We start from the raw sequence: 17,582 nt of genomic DNA, 5'->3' as shown, positions 1-17,582 counted from the left end.
CAGCATCCTGTATCTTAATATCTGGCATTAAATACTGTATTAGACAACAACAATTTTAGTCACTATTTACACCAGCTATCAGACTGAAAAAAAAAGTGATAAGTGAACATGTACATATTTTTCTGTCAATCTTCAAAATGTGAATATACATATTATTTTTAGTCTGTGGTGTTTTAGGTGAATATTGAATTATATCATATAATTTTATAATCACCTTAAAGTCACAAAGTAATTAAACTGAGAATTTAGAAAAAAAATTCTTCTTCTTTTTTTTTTTTTTACTAATTTGATAATGCTGTTCCAAAAAGGCTGTTAAGAAATTGTGAATTTGTAGGATGAAAACTAAACTACTGCCATGATATAGAAGAGTTACAAAACAAATTAGGAATTAATGATCCATATACAACATGGAAAAAATTCAGAGGGGGTTGCCCAAATGTTCCATATAACACAAGTCTTGCTTAATGTAATTATTAATGATCTGAAAAGGGTATGGCCAATGAGGTGGCAAAGACAGCAGATGACATGAAAACATTTGGATCTACAAAAGGTGCTTTACAGAACCATAAGGAAGCCACAGAAGCAGAGTGGCAGACAGAAATGTAAAATTGAGGCTGTTCCTCATCAATTCATTTCCTGTGAATATTTTATGTGGCAAAAAAATTTCCACTACGTTATATGTAGAAGTCAAGGAAATTAAATTTATTGCCTTTGTTTTTCCACAAGACTCCCAGCACTAAACAAAGGATGCAAAGTCTTAACCTGACTAATACAGTCTTAGATAGAAAAATGTCAATGAATACAACAGGAACAAAATTCTAGAGTTAAATCCTCATATTATCTCAGTGTTTCCTCAAAAAAAAAGTGTTTTAGTGGAAGAAATCATAATGCTCTTTTCTTTTAAATAATAAAACCAAATCAAAATGAGGATGAAACTGTAGCATATTGCTTCCTTTCATACAATTCTAAACAAAGGAAATAATTTTTTTTAACAAAAATATACACACAACTAATCTTTAATTTTTTTAGTCTCGAAGCTAAAACTGATCCATTCATAAAACAACATTTCTTTCATTTATGATATTTTTAATTTATAGAACAACCTATTAGAAATTAGGAAATCATATCAAACTATTTATCTACAAAAATCTTTAAAAAGAATTTCTTGCCTTGATGTTGACTGACAGGATTTTTTTTTGTCACTTTGATTTCTGAATTATAACACAAACTAAAAGAATATATTATACTGTATACATTATAAAGCAAAAATATGTTAAGATGAAGAAATTTCTTTTTTAAAAAAATACAGCTGAATCATTCAGGTTCAGTTGATCTATTTGGCTTTCATTTAACATCTTCAGTAAAGAATCAATTAATAATGCATTATTAATGTAGGCAAGGCATTTGAATATTTTAGCCCACAGAATTAGCTTTTATTAATGTCATAATACCAATTTGGAAAAAAATGTATTTTTGAATCATAGTCCAAATTCCTTCCCATAAATATGAAAAATACCGTCAGCCTATATATAGTAATCTATTTTACTGAAGCCTATTTATGCTTTTTCCCATGTATGTACTGTAGTCCTTTTTTCTAAAACAAGCTTGTTTATTTTCTTAAGCCTTTCTTAATTGAACTTATATGGCAAATATTTTGTCTTTGCTGCTCTCCTTTCAAACTGCTGCATTTTGTCATTAAAGTATGGGATCGCACATAAAACTTAACCTGTCAATGAGTTTTTATGAGAGCTAAGAATTAGGGTTATGTAACTCCTTTGATTTAATAAAAAAAAACTTTTTTAATACATAGAGTGTACAAATGTAGCACCTGCTTGTAGCTCCTTAAAGTTTTTCCCCAGGATTGCTTAAATGTCATCCACAGATTTAGTTGAAATTTCACCAAAAGATACAGCTACTTTACGGGCTGCAGATACTGAAGGTGGCACATTTATGGTCTTACGTGTACTAAACAAGTTTGGGGGGACTGAATCCTAAGGATTACCCTATCCTAAGAAATATGACATTGTACCTATTTCTAGTTTATAACACAGTGATATGAGAGTAATTATCTCTTACCTGAGACAATTAATTTTATTTGTTTATAAACAAAATTAATTTAATTTGTTTTTCTTTCTTCTCTTTATTATTATACCATTACATAATTAGAGAGTCATTGAAGACTTTATAGTAAAGATTGATAAGAGATAATAACAAAATATTTAAATATATTCAAAACTATCTACTGGACAAAAGCTGTTGGATAGCAGGAATATATGAAGTCTATTAGACAAATGAAATTTTTGCTTCTGTCTTTACTGCTAAGGATATGGCACAGATGAGTTCCATTCAAAGACTCATAGTGAACTAAATATAAACTATTAATGAAAAGATATGTTCATTTAAGGCTGGCTATGGTTCAGTTCTTCATAACAAATTGCCAATGTGGGTCTAATTATTAGAATGGGATCTAGATCAATAAATATGGAGTATTAAGCTAGTGGGCTTAATGTCTGTCCTTGGAAAATGGTAAAAAATATTAAAAAGAAAATAATGAATGTGTAGAACAATAAGTCTTTCTGTAACAGCATGGCTTCTGAAAGATATGTCTTCTCTTGTGTCATTCAACCTTTAAATTTGTGCTGAGTTATCAATATGTGGCCAAATAGCCTTTGATGAAACACCTCACCAAATGTTTCTGAGCAGTCTCAGCAGCTGTGGAATAAGATAATAGATGCTTTCATCTATTGATAACTAGTTAAGCAAAGAGAAGATACGGACTGTTATCCCATCAGAGAGATGTACAAAATGGTTTTTTTTAACTGCTGCTGGAGTTTTCTTATAGATGATCTAAAATTAGGGGGCAGACAGGAAAATAACCAAATTTGGTGATAATACCTAATTTTTTAGACAATAGAATCAAAAATATCTTCCTAAATTGTTTCAGTTCCATTTAAGAAAAATACGGAGATATGCACACATGCTCACAAATTCCCAACTTCTCACATACGTTCGAAGTAGGCAAGCAGTAATTAGTAGAACCAAAATGAAAATGTGAAGCAGGGAGGGGGAGGGGAGGGGGAGGGGAGGAGGAGGAGAAAGAAGATATCATGTTTAGATTAATTAAGAAAAGAAGTGATAATAAAACAGCAAAACAATAATGCCTTTATTTAAATGTACAATGGTTTTGCACAGGAGTTACTATGTTCTAGTCATCTCAAAATGAACATTGTAGAGTTCATAAAAGTACAAAACAAAGCAAGCAAATTTGTAGGGCAAATGAACTGAGAAACCAGAGCAAAGGTGGCTAAGAAGAGATGAGAGAAGTATATAAAATCCTGCATGTTACGGAAAATTAGACCACAAACAAATGTCTCTTAAATGGAATATCCATTGAAACAAAATTTAAAAACATTGGGGAATTCACAGAAAGTGGTCAGGTTGGAATAGTTACTAACATAAGCTGTTTTAAAAGGAACTGGACACATTTGATGATTGATGAATTCTATTCTTGGCATCTGTTTATCACCTTCAGAAACACTTTTCTAACTTTGTCTATTCTTCAAAATTTCCTAGGCAGATTGTTATTCATCATGCCTTGTCAGAGTTGGAAATAGACTTTTAGATTACACCTCAATATAATGTAATATTGGCATTTATTGTTCTCTTAACTATACTAATATACTAAAAACATCACTTTTTTGACAAGATAACAAAGGAAATTAAACAATTAGTCTGTCTAATATAATTTATGTTTAATGTATAAGTAACCAATTAGATATATAAAATATGTTTTAAGTATTCGGACAGAAAAAAATCCCTAATTTTTGTTTCATTATATTTTTGTGCGTTTGAGTAATTGGGTTTAAAATATTGAATTTTGAAAATATGGAACTCATCATTTGAAGCATTAAATTGTTTGCCTTATGGATAAATCTGGAGAAATTATTAGTACTGGGTCAAAGAACAGAAATTATAAAGAGTTTAGTAGTCTTATATAAGATTACAGACTTTGATTAGAGGGAAAGACAAACATTATTTTTGATACTTCTCAGAATGATATTGTTATTGTTTCATATACCACTATGGACACTTGTACATATACTTCAGTGAAGTTTCTTTCAGTTTATCTCATGAAGCTGGAGACTATTGTAATGCTTTTGCTTCAGAAAGAGGAAAGGGTTTTTCACTTGGGATTATGTTAGATGTTGCTTCATATCTTGAAACTATATTACAACAGGGTTAACTCAATTACTGTGGATACCAGTAGGGTCATTTCCATGACATGCTTATTTTTGGTACTCCCCTAAGTACTTTACTTTCATGTAAATGTGATGGTTCTCAGGAAAAGAAGGTCAAACAACACTATTTCACTATGTGATATGCATGGACCGAGACACAACTTTATAAAAAGAACAGCTCAGATATATTAAGATATTTGCTTATATTAATCGAAAAAAGCATCAGTAACTACAAATACAAAAATAGATACCTAGAAGTTACTTTAATAAGAAGTTACTTTGTCATTATTACATAAAGAACTATTTAAACTAAACACACACACACACACACTTTTTATGCACCAATTAGCTTATTTTCTGCATATTTGAACATATAGTCTGGCTTGGATAGAGTTGTTAATATGCAGTGTTAGGGATTCCCACAGAAATAACCTACCTATACATGTTAGGCTAACAGTTTAATTATGAATGTAGTAGTGAATGTACACCTTGTTCTCTACAATCAACTAATAAGAATAGCACTCTTGCATATTTTATCACTCATTACTCGCTTTCCAGCCTGATAATTTGATATACAAACTGTGGCATTTCCTCAGTAACTGACCATACATTATAAAAGATTTCCAACTTATTAACATATACTATAAAGTTTCTCAGATAAAACATGTTCTGTAAAAATGAGAAATCTTGTAGAAGTGAAATTACAACTCACTGGGGAACTATGGACCAGTTATTCTTTCACAGTCCTATTTGCATCACACCATTGTTGGATAAAAATGCCACTATGTATAATGCCTCAATTTCATAGAGGAAATGGGGTATATAATGAACAAATAATAAATGAACAGATTGTACAGCATATGGCATAGTTCTGAGTCTATTTCCTGATGTAATATCCCAATATTTCTTTGTAATTAAGAGAAGCACTGTGTAAAGAACTTCTACATAATATTTCAAAATATATTTCTACAACTGGTTACAATTCTACTTAAATATTCTTCATTCATGTCTTTCTTTCTTTTTTTCTTTCTTTTTTTCTTTCTTTTTTCTTTCTTTTTTCTTTTTTTCTTGCTCTTTCTCTCTCTTTCCCTTCCTTCCTTCCTTCCTTCCTTCCTTCCTTCCTTCCTCCCTTCCTTCCTCCTTCCTTCCTTCCTTCCTTCGTGGCATTGAAAATAACAATTAAAAGAGTATTGCTGGAGCATGATAGCTGCTCAGAATACTAGAAAAAGATGCTTTTCCAAAAAAAACAAAAACCTTCAATATGGTATTACAAAATAATGCTTAGGTTGTTTACATATTACTTTTTCTATATATTTTATAATTTAAAAGAAGAAATAATTCTTTAAAATGATAACATTCTCACAACTTCATTTACAACATTTACAGTTGTGGGGAAAATAAGAAGCAGGAGCAATAAGGTTTGCTGCCTTGAGTTACATATGAAATCTAATAATAATAATTGTCTGCTAGCAAGAACTAGTGGGACCACAAAATAGAGAAAGTAATAGAAAATGAAGAAGCTAAACTGCTCTGGGACTTTAAAATTCAAACAGACAAGAACCGGATACATAATACCTCAGACTTAAGAACTGTCAATAAGAAAGACAAAAAAGTCTTGTTGTTGCAGTACCTGGAGACAGCAAAATAGAAGAGAAAGAAATATAGAAAATCACAAAATATAATAGAATGACTATGGCAAAACAAAGATCGCACCGACATTAATAGCACCTTGGGTACAATTCTAAAACTTCTGGAGAACCATTTGAACACCATTGGCATTGATAAACTTACCACCAGTCAATTGCAAAAGGCAGCTTTACTTTGAACATATTATATCCTACAACAATACCAACATCTGTCTATCCCAGGTTCTTGGGAAGGACTAGATAAGTGCATTAAAATACCAAATCCAATCTAAACATCTGGCTCACTGAGCAATAAATCATAATAATGCAATCAAGGCCAGAACTGAAAAATTATCAAAGTACACATTTTGCAAAGAAGCAGAAGAAACAATAGATCATAAACTTAAATTCATGCAAGAAGATCACGCAAACTGATTATAAACAATGAATGTTGTCAAAATGACTCATTGAAGTAGTTATAAAAAAAAATGGCTGTGTGCCAGTAATGAAAACTTGGTGGGAACATATAAATGAAAAAGTAATTGAAAATAAACAGGTTAAAGAATTGTGAGATTTCTGAATACAAATAACCCACCAGATATAATTGTGGTTAAAAAGAAGAAAGTTTGAATAATTGATGTGGCAATATCAGAAAATAGCAAAATAGAAGTCAAAGAATTGGAGATCACAAGTTATCAAGATCTGAAAATAAAAACTGAAAGTTTATAGCATAAACTAGTGATGATGGTCCCAGTTGATATTGGCATACTGGATGCCATACCACGAAAAATTGGATGGCACTTAGAAAATATGTGCTTTGACAAAACTTCCATTTGTCAATTGCAAAAGGACACACGGCTTGGATCTGCACACACAATACAACAATATATTTCGACATCCTAGTATATAAAGAACTTTACGCATATGAAGGCCAACACCAGCTAAAAAACTGGGAGCTATGGCTTGTGAACAGATACAGTCAAAGGCAATTCATTACCAGAAATAAAATATTCAAGGATGCAGAACTGGAAAATATTGAGAAAAATAAGGAAAATGGAAGACCCCAAAGCAATAGTAGAATAGTAGAGAAAATTCAGATAATTAGAATTGCAATTATAAAGAAAACAGCTAATATGAATTACAGAAATGATAACGTAGAACAGTATTGGTGAAATTTCTGGGGCAGCGCTGGAAACCCGGAAGAGCAGCTCCCCGGCATGCATGCATGTGATGGGAAGCTGAGCTTCTGGTTTCCAGTGCGTGCATGCACGCAAGCTACCTGGTCTTCCAGTTCCTGGCTCACATGCGAATGTGAAGACCAGCTGGCTGGTGTGCATCCATGCACCTGAAACTGGAAGCTCAGCTTTCCGTCACGCACGTGCTGGCTGGCACTCATGTATGCGCCGGAATCCAGAGGAGCAATGGTCGATGGCTGGCGTGCTCAGAGAGATGGCTCCGCATGCCACTTCTGGCATGCGTACGATAGGTTTGCCATCACGGACTTAGACGAAGTGATAACAACAGAACTAGTAGAGCCAGCACTGAAATAATCATTGACTTAACCCCCTACCACAAGAAAAATGATGCCATAAGCAGAATTACCAATAAAAAGACCAAGATTGCTAGCATTGAAAGCAGTGCTCAACAAACACCTGGCACTTATAATGATGCAAGGGGCTTGCAAGGATTAAAAAACATCTATTGAATAGACCAATCAAGTTGTCTATAGTACAGCAGTGGTAGTTATAGTAAAACTGGTTATTGAAATTAGAAAAACAAAATCAAAATCATATTCAATCCCAAAGTGGAAAATCAGACTGGAGTATGATCTTTATTATGAAATAAAGAACTTAAGATTAGATATAAGTAATTAAAATAAATTGAAAGAACAAAAATTGATAAGTGTCATAATCAAGACAAACCCAATTTAAAAAAAATTGGCTTAGCAGAAAAATTGAAGAAGCTTTTGGGAAAAAAAATAAAACTGCAAATAACTGTGGAACTGAACACTATGAGGCACGAATCATCAAATTTAAGCAAATCAGCTATTTAAATCAGACCAAAGCAATTCTACCAAAGTACGAATGGCTATAGAAATTCTAAAAATAGAAAATCAAACCATAAGGAAATAATCTAGTTTTGGAAAGATAAATGGGGAACTCAAAAGAATCTTAATAAAAACGCTGGATGGATAAAAGATGAATTTGAAGAAGAATTTAGTAAAAATGAAATGGAAAACCTAATAGTAACAGGAGAAATTGTTAAAAATTGAAAAGGATAAAGAATTATCAATCAAATGCACAGCTCTGGAATCAAATGACTAGCTTACATCCAATTATACCTAAACAACTTAATGAAGTATTACATAAAGGAGATATCAATGACTGATTTATCACTGACAAAACCTGATTCAAAAATCCCCAACAAAAGGGCCATGCCAGGAACCTATTAGCCAATAACATGCTTGCCTACAATGTGTTAAATTACTCAGAGGCATAACAACAGACAATATCCAAGATTATTTAGAAGAAAATAGCATTTAGTAGAACAAAAAGAAATAAAAGAAAAAAATACAAAAGATTGATTTCAATTTCTTTTATAGAGAATTGCAAAAGTCCCACCACCACAAAAAAAATTTTTATATATCATCTGGATTATAAAAAAGAGTTTGATTTAGTACTGCATAGTTGGATCATCAAATGTTTGGAAACAATTTGTGTCAGTAAAAACATTAAAATGCCATTTAGAAAAAATAACTGGAATACAAAATTGATGGTTGGAAAAGAAAAATATTGGTTTATAACATTAGAGATGAATTTTTATTACCCTTATTATTTGTACTATATGAAAGTAATAAACAAAATTACTGAAAGTAATTTTTAAGAAAAGAAGTCTTGGCTATCAAATGGTAAAATTATACTAAAATCTCACATAAAACATGCATTGGTTGATTGTGTAAAAAACAGCCAAGAACAAGCATTGATGCATGTTAAAAATTGGAAATTACCGAATGTGCAGGAGAGATGTGAATTTTGAAATAATGTAATAAAATCACAAAGAGAATGCTAGCAAAGAAAAGTATTACATTGTTAACTTCTATAAAAGATTGAGGGCAAAGTGGATAAAGATAAAATCTGGGAAATGACTTATAACTAGAATATCAGAAAAAGAAACTGAAGGCTTGATTTTGGCTTTGCAAAAGGAAGCTATTTGAATCAATGCAATCAGGACCAAAATTGAAAGATCATCAAATCATGCAAAGTACAAATTGTGCCAAAAAGCAGAAGAAACAGTAGATCATATACTGTATTAGGCTTGTGAAGATGTTTATACAAACTGATTAAACAACATATCACAGTTGCCAAAATGATTCACTGAAACATCTGTAAAAATTATCATGTGCTAGTAATGAAAAAAATGTTGGGAATATATAGTTGAAAAAGTAGTTAAAAATGAACAAATATTGTTGTATTTCTCAATACAAATGGATACAATCTTGAATCACATAATACACTAGACAACTGTGGTTGACTAGTAGTCAGTGTGGATACTTGATATGGTAATACCAGAAAATAACAGAAAACAAAGAATTTGGGAAGACAGCAAAGTATCAAGATCTGAAAACTGAAATTGAAAGATTATGGTATGAAGCAGCCTTGGTGGTTCTTGATGAGACCTCAGTGTGTATGAAGACTAACATCAGCTAAAGAACTAGAAGTTGTGATTTCATATAATAGACCTTGTATTTCAATATAATTAAAATATTTCTTAGACCTATACATATAAAATAGAATAATTAAAAATAGTCAATAGAATTAAATTGCAAATTAAAATTATCATAAGTCTTAAACCTCTTTTATATGTGAAATAATATATTTCAGTAACTGCATCTAAATAATCAAAGAATAAGTTTAATCTAAACAAGTAACTACAAAAATGCTTAAAAATACGTTTTGATGCTTAAATGTATTCAAACTTTCCGATTTTCTTTTGCTCGAGCATTTGTACGCAAATAAGAACAACAGTTCAATACCTGGAATTGCATGTATCTATGATATTTGATTTTAAAATTTAAATTTAGTACAACTCTAGTAAAATGGAAACAATGAGGCTCTGTTCAATCTATATCGATCAAATTGAATGCTAAAATTCTAATTACTTGCATAATTAAATTTAAATGAATTGTCTGGATTCCTTCAAATAAAATGAATTTTGACTCTGATTTTCAGCTAATGTCTGAGCCAATGTTTTGTTTCTTATAGCCAAAATCACTTGGTTGAGTTGGGAAGCTATGAAAATTGAATGAATAAATGAATAATAAAATAAAATAAAGCAAACAAGCATTGGGTCTACTTTGAATTGGTTTTCCTTGTTATTTCTTACATACTTGTCCAAATCCAATTTTTAACCCTGATATTTTCATGCATATTATGAATAATAAGAAAAATGCAAACTTTCTCTGAAGGAATAGTAGTCTTCAAGTGACCCAAATCCTGGTTATATCACACATAAGCAAGGTGGCACAATAAATTAATACGTTTGCGTATTTCAAAATACAAATATGCAAACATTAATAGGGAAGCCAGATCGACTATTCTGTTTCACTAAAGTCAGTATGCAGAGTTTTTGAAATTAAGCTTCCTGCTTTGAACCAGAATTGAAAAGCTAGAATTCTTCCTTCCAAAGGCAAAGCAATATTAATTGTTCAGTTGAATGGCAGGTGCCAAATGGTATTTACATTTCCTGCTGAAGATGCTAGCTTATAGGCCAACCAGTTGACCATGAAAATTCTTAGCCCTAAGTGACCCAAAGACTGACTATAAATCTATCCCCTGAAATACAGTCAATGCTCCATTTGTTCTTCCAGCCTTTCCATATGTAATGTTAAACATTTTATTATAATCTAGTTACATTGGGATCTTTTAAGACTGGTAGCAATAATTTGTTGACAAAATGAAGGATTACAGTAAACTTTTATTTAAAATAAACACATTATAGGGTCAGCATCACTCAAGGGAATGTCACTTAAGGAGAGGATTATGCAATTATATTGCATTTAACAAGAAGAATGAGTTAAAGACATAAAAACAGATGGGAAAAAAGGTACTAAATTAATGCTTATGGGGAAAGAAAAGGTTACAAAACAGTGCAGTTTGCCATCGTGTACTTAGATCCATTTTAATAACTATATTTCTCCTAAACTGGAAAATATTCAGACTACTACAACTGCAAAACTTGATAATAGAGTAATGTCTGGCAATGGATTTCATACAATCAGCTTTGTATTTTATATCCTGGCTTTCAGTTTATTTTTCAGCCCAATTCAAGATTCAGGTTTTTACTAATAAAGCCCTGAAGATCTTAATGCTAATCTTTTTTTTTCTATATGGCTATGATCATCTTCAGAAATGCTTTTAAAGTGATACCTGTAGGGCAAAGCTGTCAAACTCCTGGCCCACGGGCCAGATGCACCACGTGGCCATGCCCATGCCTGGTTTAGGGGGGAAAGGTCCTGATATGTCATGTGAAGCCGTCATGACGATGTGAGTTTGACACCACTGCTGTAAGGGATTCAGGGATATCAATATCGTCCATAGATATGCTGTTTGTATTACTTTACAGGATGTCATTGAATGCCTAATTATTATTTCATTTATCTCATTTGTGTCCATGTATAACATTAGCATATTATGCAATTCTAATTGCTTGCATAATAAAATTTAAACAAATCATCTGGATTCCCTCAGATAAAATGAACATATGGCATTGTTTTCAGCTGATGTCTGAACCAATATTTTGCCTCTTATATTCAAAGTATCTTATTCTCTTATATTCAAGGAGTTCAATCAAAGTTTGACCATTTATGTGTCACCAAGGCCAGAGGATGGACAATATAGCATGCTTTCTTCAGAATTACATATATTGAATTGGAAGTGTGATAGATTTCAATACCATTTAGGGATATTTCAAGTCAATGTTTTTTATTTCTTTCCTATAATTTTGTTCATTCCTCCAATTTTTATTTTCAGGTTGAAAATACTGATAAGCAAATGTTTAGAGAAATTGTCATTAAGTGCAAGCTTGCTTATCAATAAGGTCCTTTGTGATGATAATTACAGATTATTCGGAAGAGGACCATATTTCAGGGGTTTCTAAAGCAGCAGAGGATAAAGCAAAACTGGTAGAAAACAGATAACCCAGTAAAAGCTAGTGAAGACTGAGTTGAATATTCTGGATACCACGGCCAGAAAGGTTAAAGGCAAATGTTGCCTCCTTGGAGTTGGGGGATTAAAAGACGGAGAAAGATTTAATAGTTTTGGAAGTATGTATAGCGAAAACTGACTTCTGTGATGAATAAGTTCTCCCTAGGCTAAGATTGATACTGTGATATATTTTTCTCTCTATTACTATGGTGATGCTAAATTAACTCAGAGAAATCTTACCAACTGGGGAGCTTATGCTAGTGATTTATACATACTTTTAACAAATAATAAATAAATAGGTTTACTGATATGTTATAATTTTTACAGGACCAAACATTCCTGATATGGTCAAAGAGCCATATCACATATTTTTCTATGCATATTACCATTAAATTCTATGCTGGTGTAATGGTGTTATCATTTAAATTGCCTCCATTAAAAATTAGAAGTCTTAATTCATAGCTTCCCATTAAAATCACAAAATTTACATTTTTTCATTCCTCAAGTAATCAAAATATGCAAGTTAAGAATAATACTGGTCATAATTGATCAGTATTTGCTAATCAATTAAAAATGATATTATATTATATCGAGAGAGTATATGAGTGCCTGTTGTAAGTTTTCTTACTGCTTCTGTGCAGGTGGATGATACCATATGCCACGTAGAAGTTCAGCGGTCTGCATTATAGACAAGGCCTTTAATAAATTCCATTCACTTTCTTGGCAAGCAAGTAGTTGCTTGTATTAGAGCTGCTGGGAAGGCATATGGCTTACAAACCACAGCTTTGCCATACATACAAGTGCACACTTTCTCAAAAATAACCAATAATTATTTAGTGTGATCTTGATTATCGTTTTGGAATGCGATTACTTCTGCCTTAGGCAAATGAGAAGCAAGTATTTTTCAAGGACAATTCTAGCTGAAATTTCCTCTAAAGGATCAAAGCAAAACATGCTTAGTAGCAATGAATACAGCTTTGTTCCCTCAGCTACCAGTAGCAATAGACATAAAAATAGTGTGTTTCTAAATACTTATGGAAAGATCATCAACACTTTTTGTTTTGAGTTTTCTTCCAGAATTCCATGGGCCACATGTTTTTTTACTATAAAACATGAAAGAAAAGGTGTTGCTCTGGTCAAATAAAAATAAAGTTTACTAGTTTGTGTCTCAGGTTTAAGCAGACCAAATTCTGCCAAAGACATTAAAACAACATCTGCAAAACAGATTTTCATTAAATTCATTGGTTGAAAGTTAAGCTCTTAGGCAGATGATGCCTTAGAACTAACCTTTCACCTTGAATTAGAATTGGATCATTCAACTTTTCTAGTTTTTGAAAAAATAAAAGTTCAGGGTAAAACTAATGTTAATATTAATGGTATTATGAAACAATTATATTCTATTAAAAATAAACAATTAAAATGGAAAATTGAATGTTGTTATTCTTCTGACTGCAGAATATGTATTATTAATACTATCATCTATGTATTATACAAGTGTCATTGACTTTGATGGCACCAACTTCAAAGTAGAGGTCCTTAATCTATATTTTTACAAATGTAGATTAAATATTGGTTTGTCATACGAGGCAACTAATTGTACAAATTACCATTTTATTAAGCAGATATAAATGTTTTAATACTTGATTAACTTCCATTTTTACATCACGCCTTATCCATACTCAAGCAATTTTGATGCTTGTTTCCTCAAAGCAATTTATACATTTAGAAAATGTATACAGCCATGCATCTAAGGTACATAACTCTAGATGGCAAACAATATATACAAAACCAATATAATATCTGTAATCCATTAAAATAGTAAAGTATGATAGAAAAACCAAACAAATAAACATAGCATAGTTTGTTCCAGTTCCATAAAATAAACAAATCACCTAGCATGCTATGATCTCTAACCCAGTGTTCTATAAGGCTTGGGGAAAAACAGCCTTCTGAAATATCAAGAAGGTTGAGTTATCCAAATCTTGGGGAGGAGACAGATGTCGTGACAGAGAACATATGCCTCCTTGGACCCATTATTGTAAGAAAAAGGATCACCAGAGTGTATCTATCCTGTCAGATCTGGTGGACCAGGCAGAATGCCTTTCTATAATACCCATTTAATAGCAGTACAATTAGGAGGATTCCAATTATTTTCCTTCAATAAAAATGAATTTTTATTGCTATATTTTGAGACTGACAAAAAAAGATATTAGCTAGACAGCAGAATATCTTTTCTTTGCCAGTCCATTTCATTATCAGACTGGCCTATTTAGTTGAGACCATAGGTTAGGGAACCTAATTTTTATATAAACCAAAATAGAACGGAGATTGAATAATTTAGTTAAAAAACTGAAAAATAATGCAAAAATAGCATTCTCTTCTAATATTTCAGTGATTTGATGGAAGTTTGCATTATTTTATTTCTACAATTTGGAAGCGCTAGAATTAACTGATGAAATCCTAAGGGAATGTAACTATTACTCTATGGCAGTATGATTTTATGTATTTAGTATTTATTTATTTTAGAGGTGGAAGACAAGACCTTTCAACCAACAAAAGTAATCCTCCCTCCCTACACCAGTGAGTAATTCTTGTGTGTCTAACAGATTTTATTTCATTTATAAAAATTGTAAAGTCCCCTTCCAGAGTTTTACTCTAGGAATTACACAGAAAACAATACATTTCTCTGCCACAAAAGAAAAACATGTTGTTCATATAATCTCATTGCTTTACTGTAAAATTTTTAGAGCTTTAAATAAAAGCTTCCTCTATTTTTTGAATAAACTTTCTGTATAAGTATTAAATCTACACATAACCAAAATACAGCATCCATGTATGCGAGGTTTGATCCTCAACAGTTTGCAGATGACACAAAATATAAAATGTTAGGTCAACTAATCTATGATAATTCAAAAGTGGACACAATTATGTTACTTTAAATCCTACTAGTTCTGTATATATTCTATACATGATCACTGCTTTGAATTAGAGGAGGAAGAGGACGAGAAGGAAGAAGAGAAGTTTATAAAATATTTTTATTTCTCTTTTGAGATTTTTGATTGCAATATTTCTAAAGCCAATTCTCTCAATTTTTTAAAAATAACAAGATGTGAAACATAAGAACCTAATGATATGATACTCAATATTATATAGATTTAGTACAAATATTCTGATGCCAATATAATTTAAAAGATTACTTTCTAAGGGCTGTCTTCATATTCCTACTTAAATAAACTAGTTAAATTACAAATTGCAAAAAGTACAAACATATGATACTTTTAATTTCTTATATGGTTTTATTGTTTACATTTAAAGGAGTGACAACTACTCGACTATCTTGTAAGACTTCTGGTAGGTTTATTATGGATAAAGTGATGTTTAGTATTATGGGTACGGAAGAAGATTCAAAGTACATTTATAAATATAGAGGTGCCTACTTTCTTGATAAGCACCACATGCTTCTAAAACATGTAATTATTCAGAAAGATTTCTAAACACATACTGAAAAATAAAATGGTGTCAGGCACTCTGAGTCCATGTCTGTAAACTTGTCTTTTGATTCTAGATATCTAGAAACTTTTATATGAAATCGTCTCCCTTGCAGAGTTTGAAGGCCAACAAACAGCCTAAAGTTCTATTTTACCTGAAGTTGAAGGCAGTAGCAGTTACCAATATGTTTAATAGTCTGCCTCCAAGGAAATAAATTTCATTTATGTAATTATAGCAGGTTAACATAAAAAGGCTGAATGGGGATACTAAGCAAAAGGCTGAAAGCCACATATTTTCAGAAGAGTTTCTTGCACAGAGGGAGGAAAGAGAAAAGAAAAGAAGAGGGAATGACAGCTTTTTCCTTATAAAATTTAAATACAAAATATATTCATTACTTTGTACTTTAAAAAGCAAGTTTCAACTGTCTAACATCATAATTTACACAAAAAACCCAATTTTTTTTACTAGCCTTTGTGGGGAGAATGTTGCCTAAAGAACTATTTGCCTGTTTTATTTTTACTTTCTGTGCAATTTACAATAGGATTATATTTCAACAGCTGATTTAGTCCATAAATATCAATATTTGCACTACTTATATTACTTTATAATTAGACTTTCAGTATGCTAAAATTGCCTTACATCATATTTAGATTAACTATATGGTTTCCCATCTCAAAACAATGATTCTATACATGGCCAATCCTTTAGTATTCTAAACTGGATAAATGTTTTGAATAAAACGTTCAGCTAAAGAAATAAAAAACACCTTGGCAAATGGCAAATTTGGAATGCAGAAATGAATGTGCATAACCCTATAAAGCAATCCAGTAAAACATTACTAAAAACATTATCCAACAATTAAAATTTGGAAGCATAATAGTATATTAGATTATTCATCACCTTGACAGATTCAAAGCATTTTTTTCCAAGCTTCAAAACAATGAATTTACCTTTATGCTGACACTTTCTACATGACATCTTTTAATTTTATTTTTTGCGGGTAGGGCTTAAAAAAAGAAATAGGCAAAAGGACAATAAACCGTACTTGTAAATCTTATAATAAAAATATAGTTCACTGTGTATGTTTTCAATAGATATTGAAGTCACAGGCTTTGATTGAGATTATTTATGATTGAGCCGCAGCATGAAGCTATAATATTTTCTTATATACAATAGTAAACAACTGTCAGTTCAAATATGTGAAATCATTTGTAGTTAACAATTGGCTAACAAAACTAATTAGGTACATGATGTCTTTAATTTAACAATTTCACCTAAATCTTATGTACACATAATTAGGGATAAAACTCAGGGAACTCATAGAATTTACTTCCAAATATGCATACAAAGGGTTGTGCTGATAATAGAACTGTAAAGATTGATTAAATAAACAAAGAGATAATATGTTCAAGATGCCACTTTTGAGGTGGCAGACTATTTTTGTTACTTTTTTTTAATTTGCAGATCTATCAACCTTTCCTTTTTTTGCCCTATCATTTTCACAATTTACTGCCAGCTGAAATTACTGGTAGGTCCTTACCTTGTAAAGTCTCAAGGCTGCCTCATGCCTGTGATTGGTGGTGTGTAAGCGCAATTTATCCACACTGTTGGTGTAGTAGTCACAGGCATTACATTTCAGGTGAACTGGGTTGCCAATGGCAATGCACTTCAGCCTCCACTCGTTCGTTTTTCCTCCTTCCTTAATATGTGCCACCAGTTGATATTTCTGCATGTGTTTGTCAGTCTTGCAATGGAGCTGGAAGTTGGCTTTGAGCTGTGTGTTGTAGTTACACAGCTTGCATTGGTATATGTCTCCAATTACAGCCCTCCACTCCTCTTCAGGGAGAGAACGTTCACTGCTCACATGCACACTTAGGGCCTCCAAGCTGTCAGAGGTGAATTTGTTGCAAACAGCACACTGGAATAACTTCAGCGCTGGGTCACTGATATAAGGTGACAGCTCTCCTGCAGTAAGGAGGGACAGGTCATCACCCATTAGCTGACCACTGGCAAGCCGGATTTCAGGT

At 31.8% G+C, this 17,582-nt stretch overlaps 1 protein-coding gene across 4 annotated transcripts in view; it reads right to left on the bottom strand.

Moving 5' to 3' along the window:
- ZFHX4 (zinc finger homeobox 4) overlaps positions 1–17,582 on the bottom strand; it is a 195,368-nt gene that overhangs the window by 149,636 nt on the left and 28,150 nt on the right. For 3 of the 4 annotated variants that reach the window (XM_087961880.1, XM_087961882.1, XM_087961881.1), the window contains exon 3: positions 17,096–17,582. This exon is cut by the window's right edge and continues 16 nt beyond it. In XM_087961880.1, the coding sequence (XP_087818006.1) occupies positions 17,096–17,582 (487 nt within the window). The remainder of the gene's footprint in view (positions 1–17,095) is intronic. The other variant, XM_087961883.1, reaches the window with a different exon arrangement.

The sequence above is a fragment of the Notechis scutatus genome, chromosome 3, assembly GCF_049901735.1.
Source record: "Notechis scutatus isolate UNSWTSFEM ecotype Mainland chromosome 3, rNotScu1.2, whole genome shotgun sequence".
In the NCBI taxonomy this organism is placed as follows: Eukaryota; Metazoa; Chordata; class Lepidosauria; order Squamata; family Elapidae; genus Notechis; species Notechis scutatus.
Note: the sequence above shows the minus strand (reverse complement) of the source record. Positions and strands in the feature narration are given on the sequence as shown.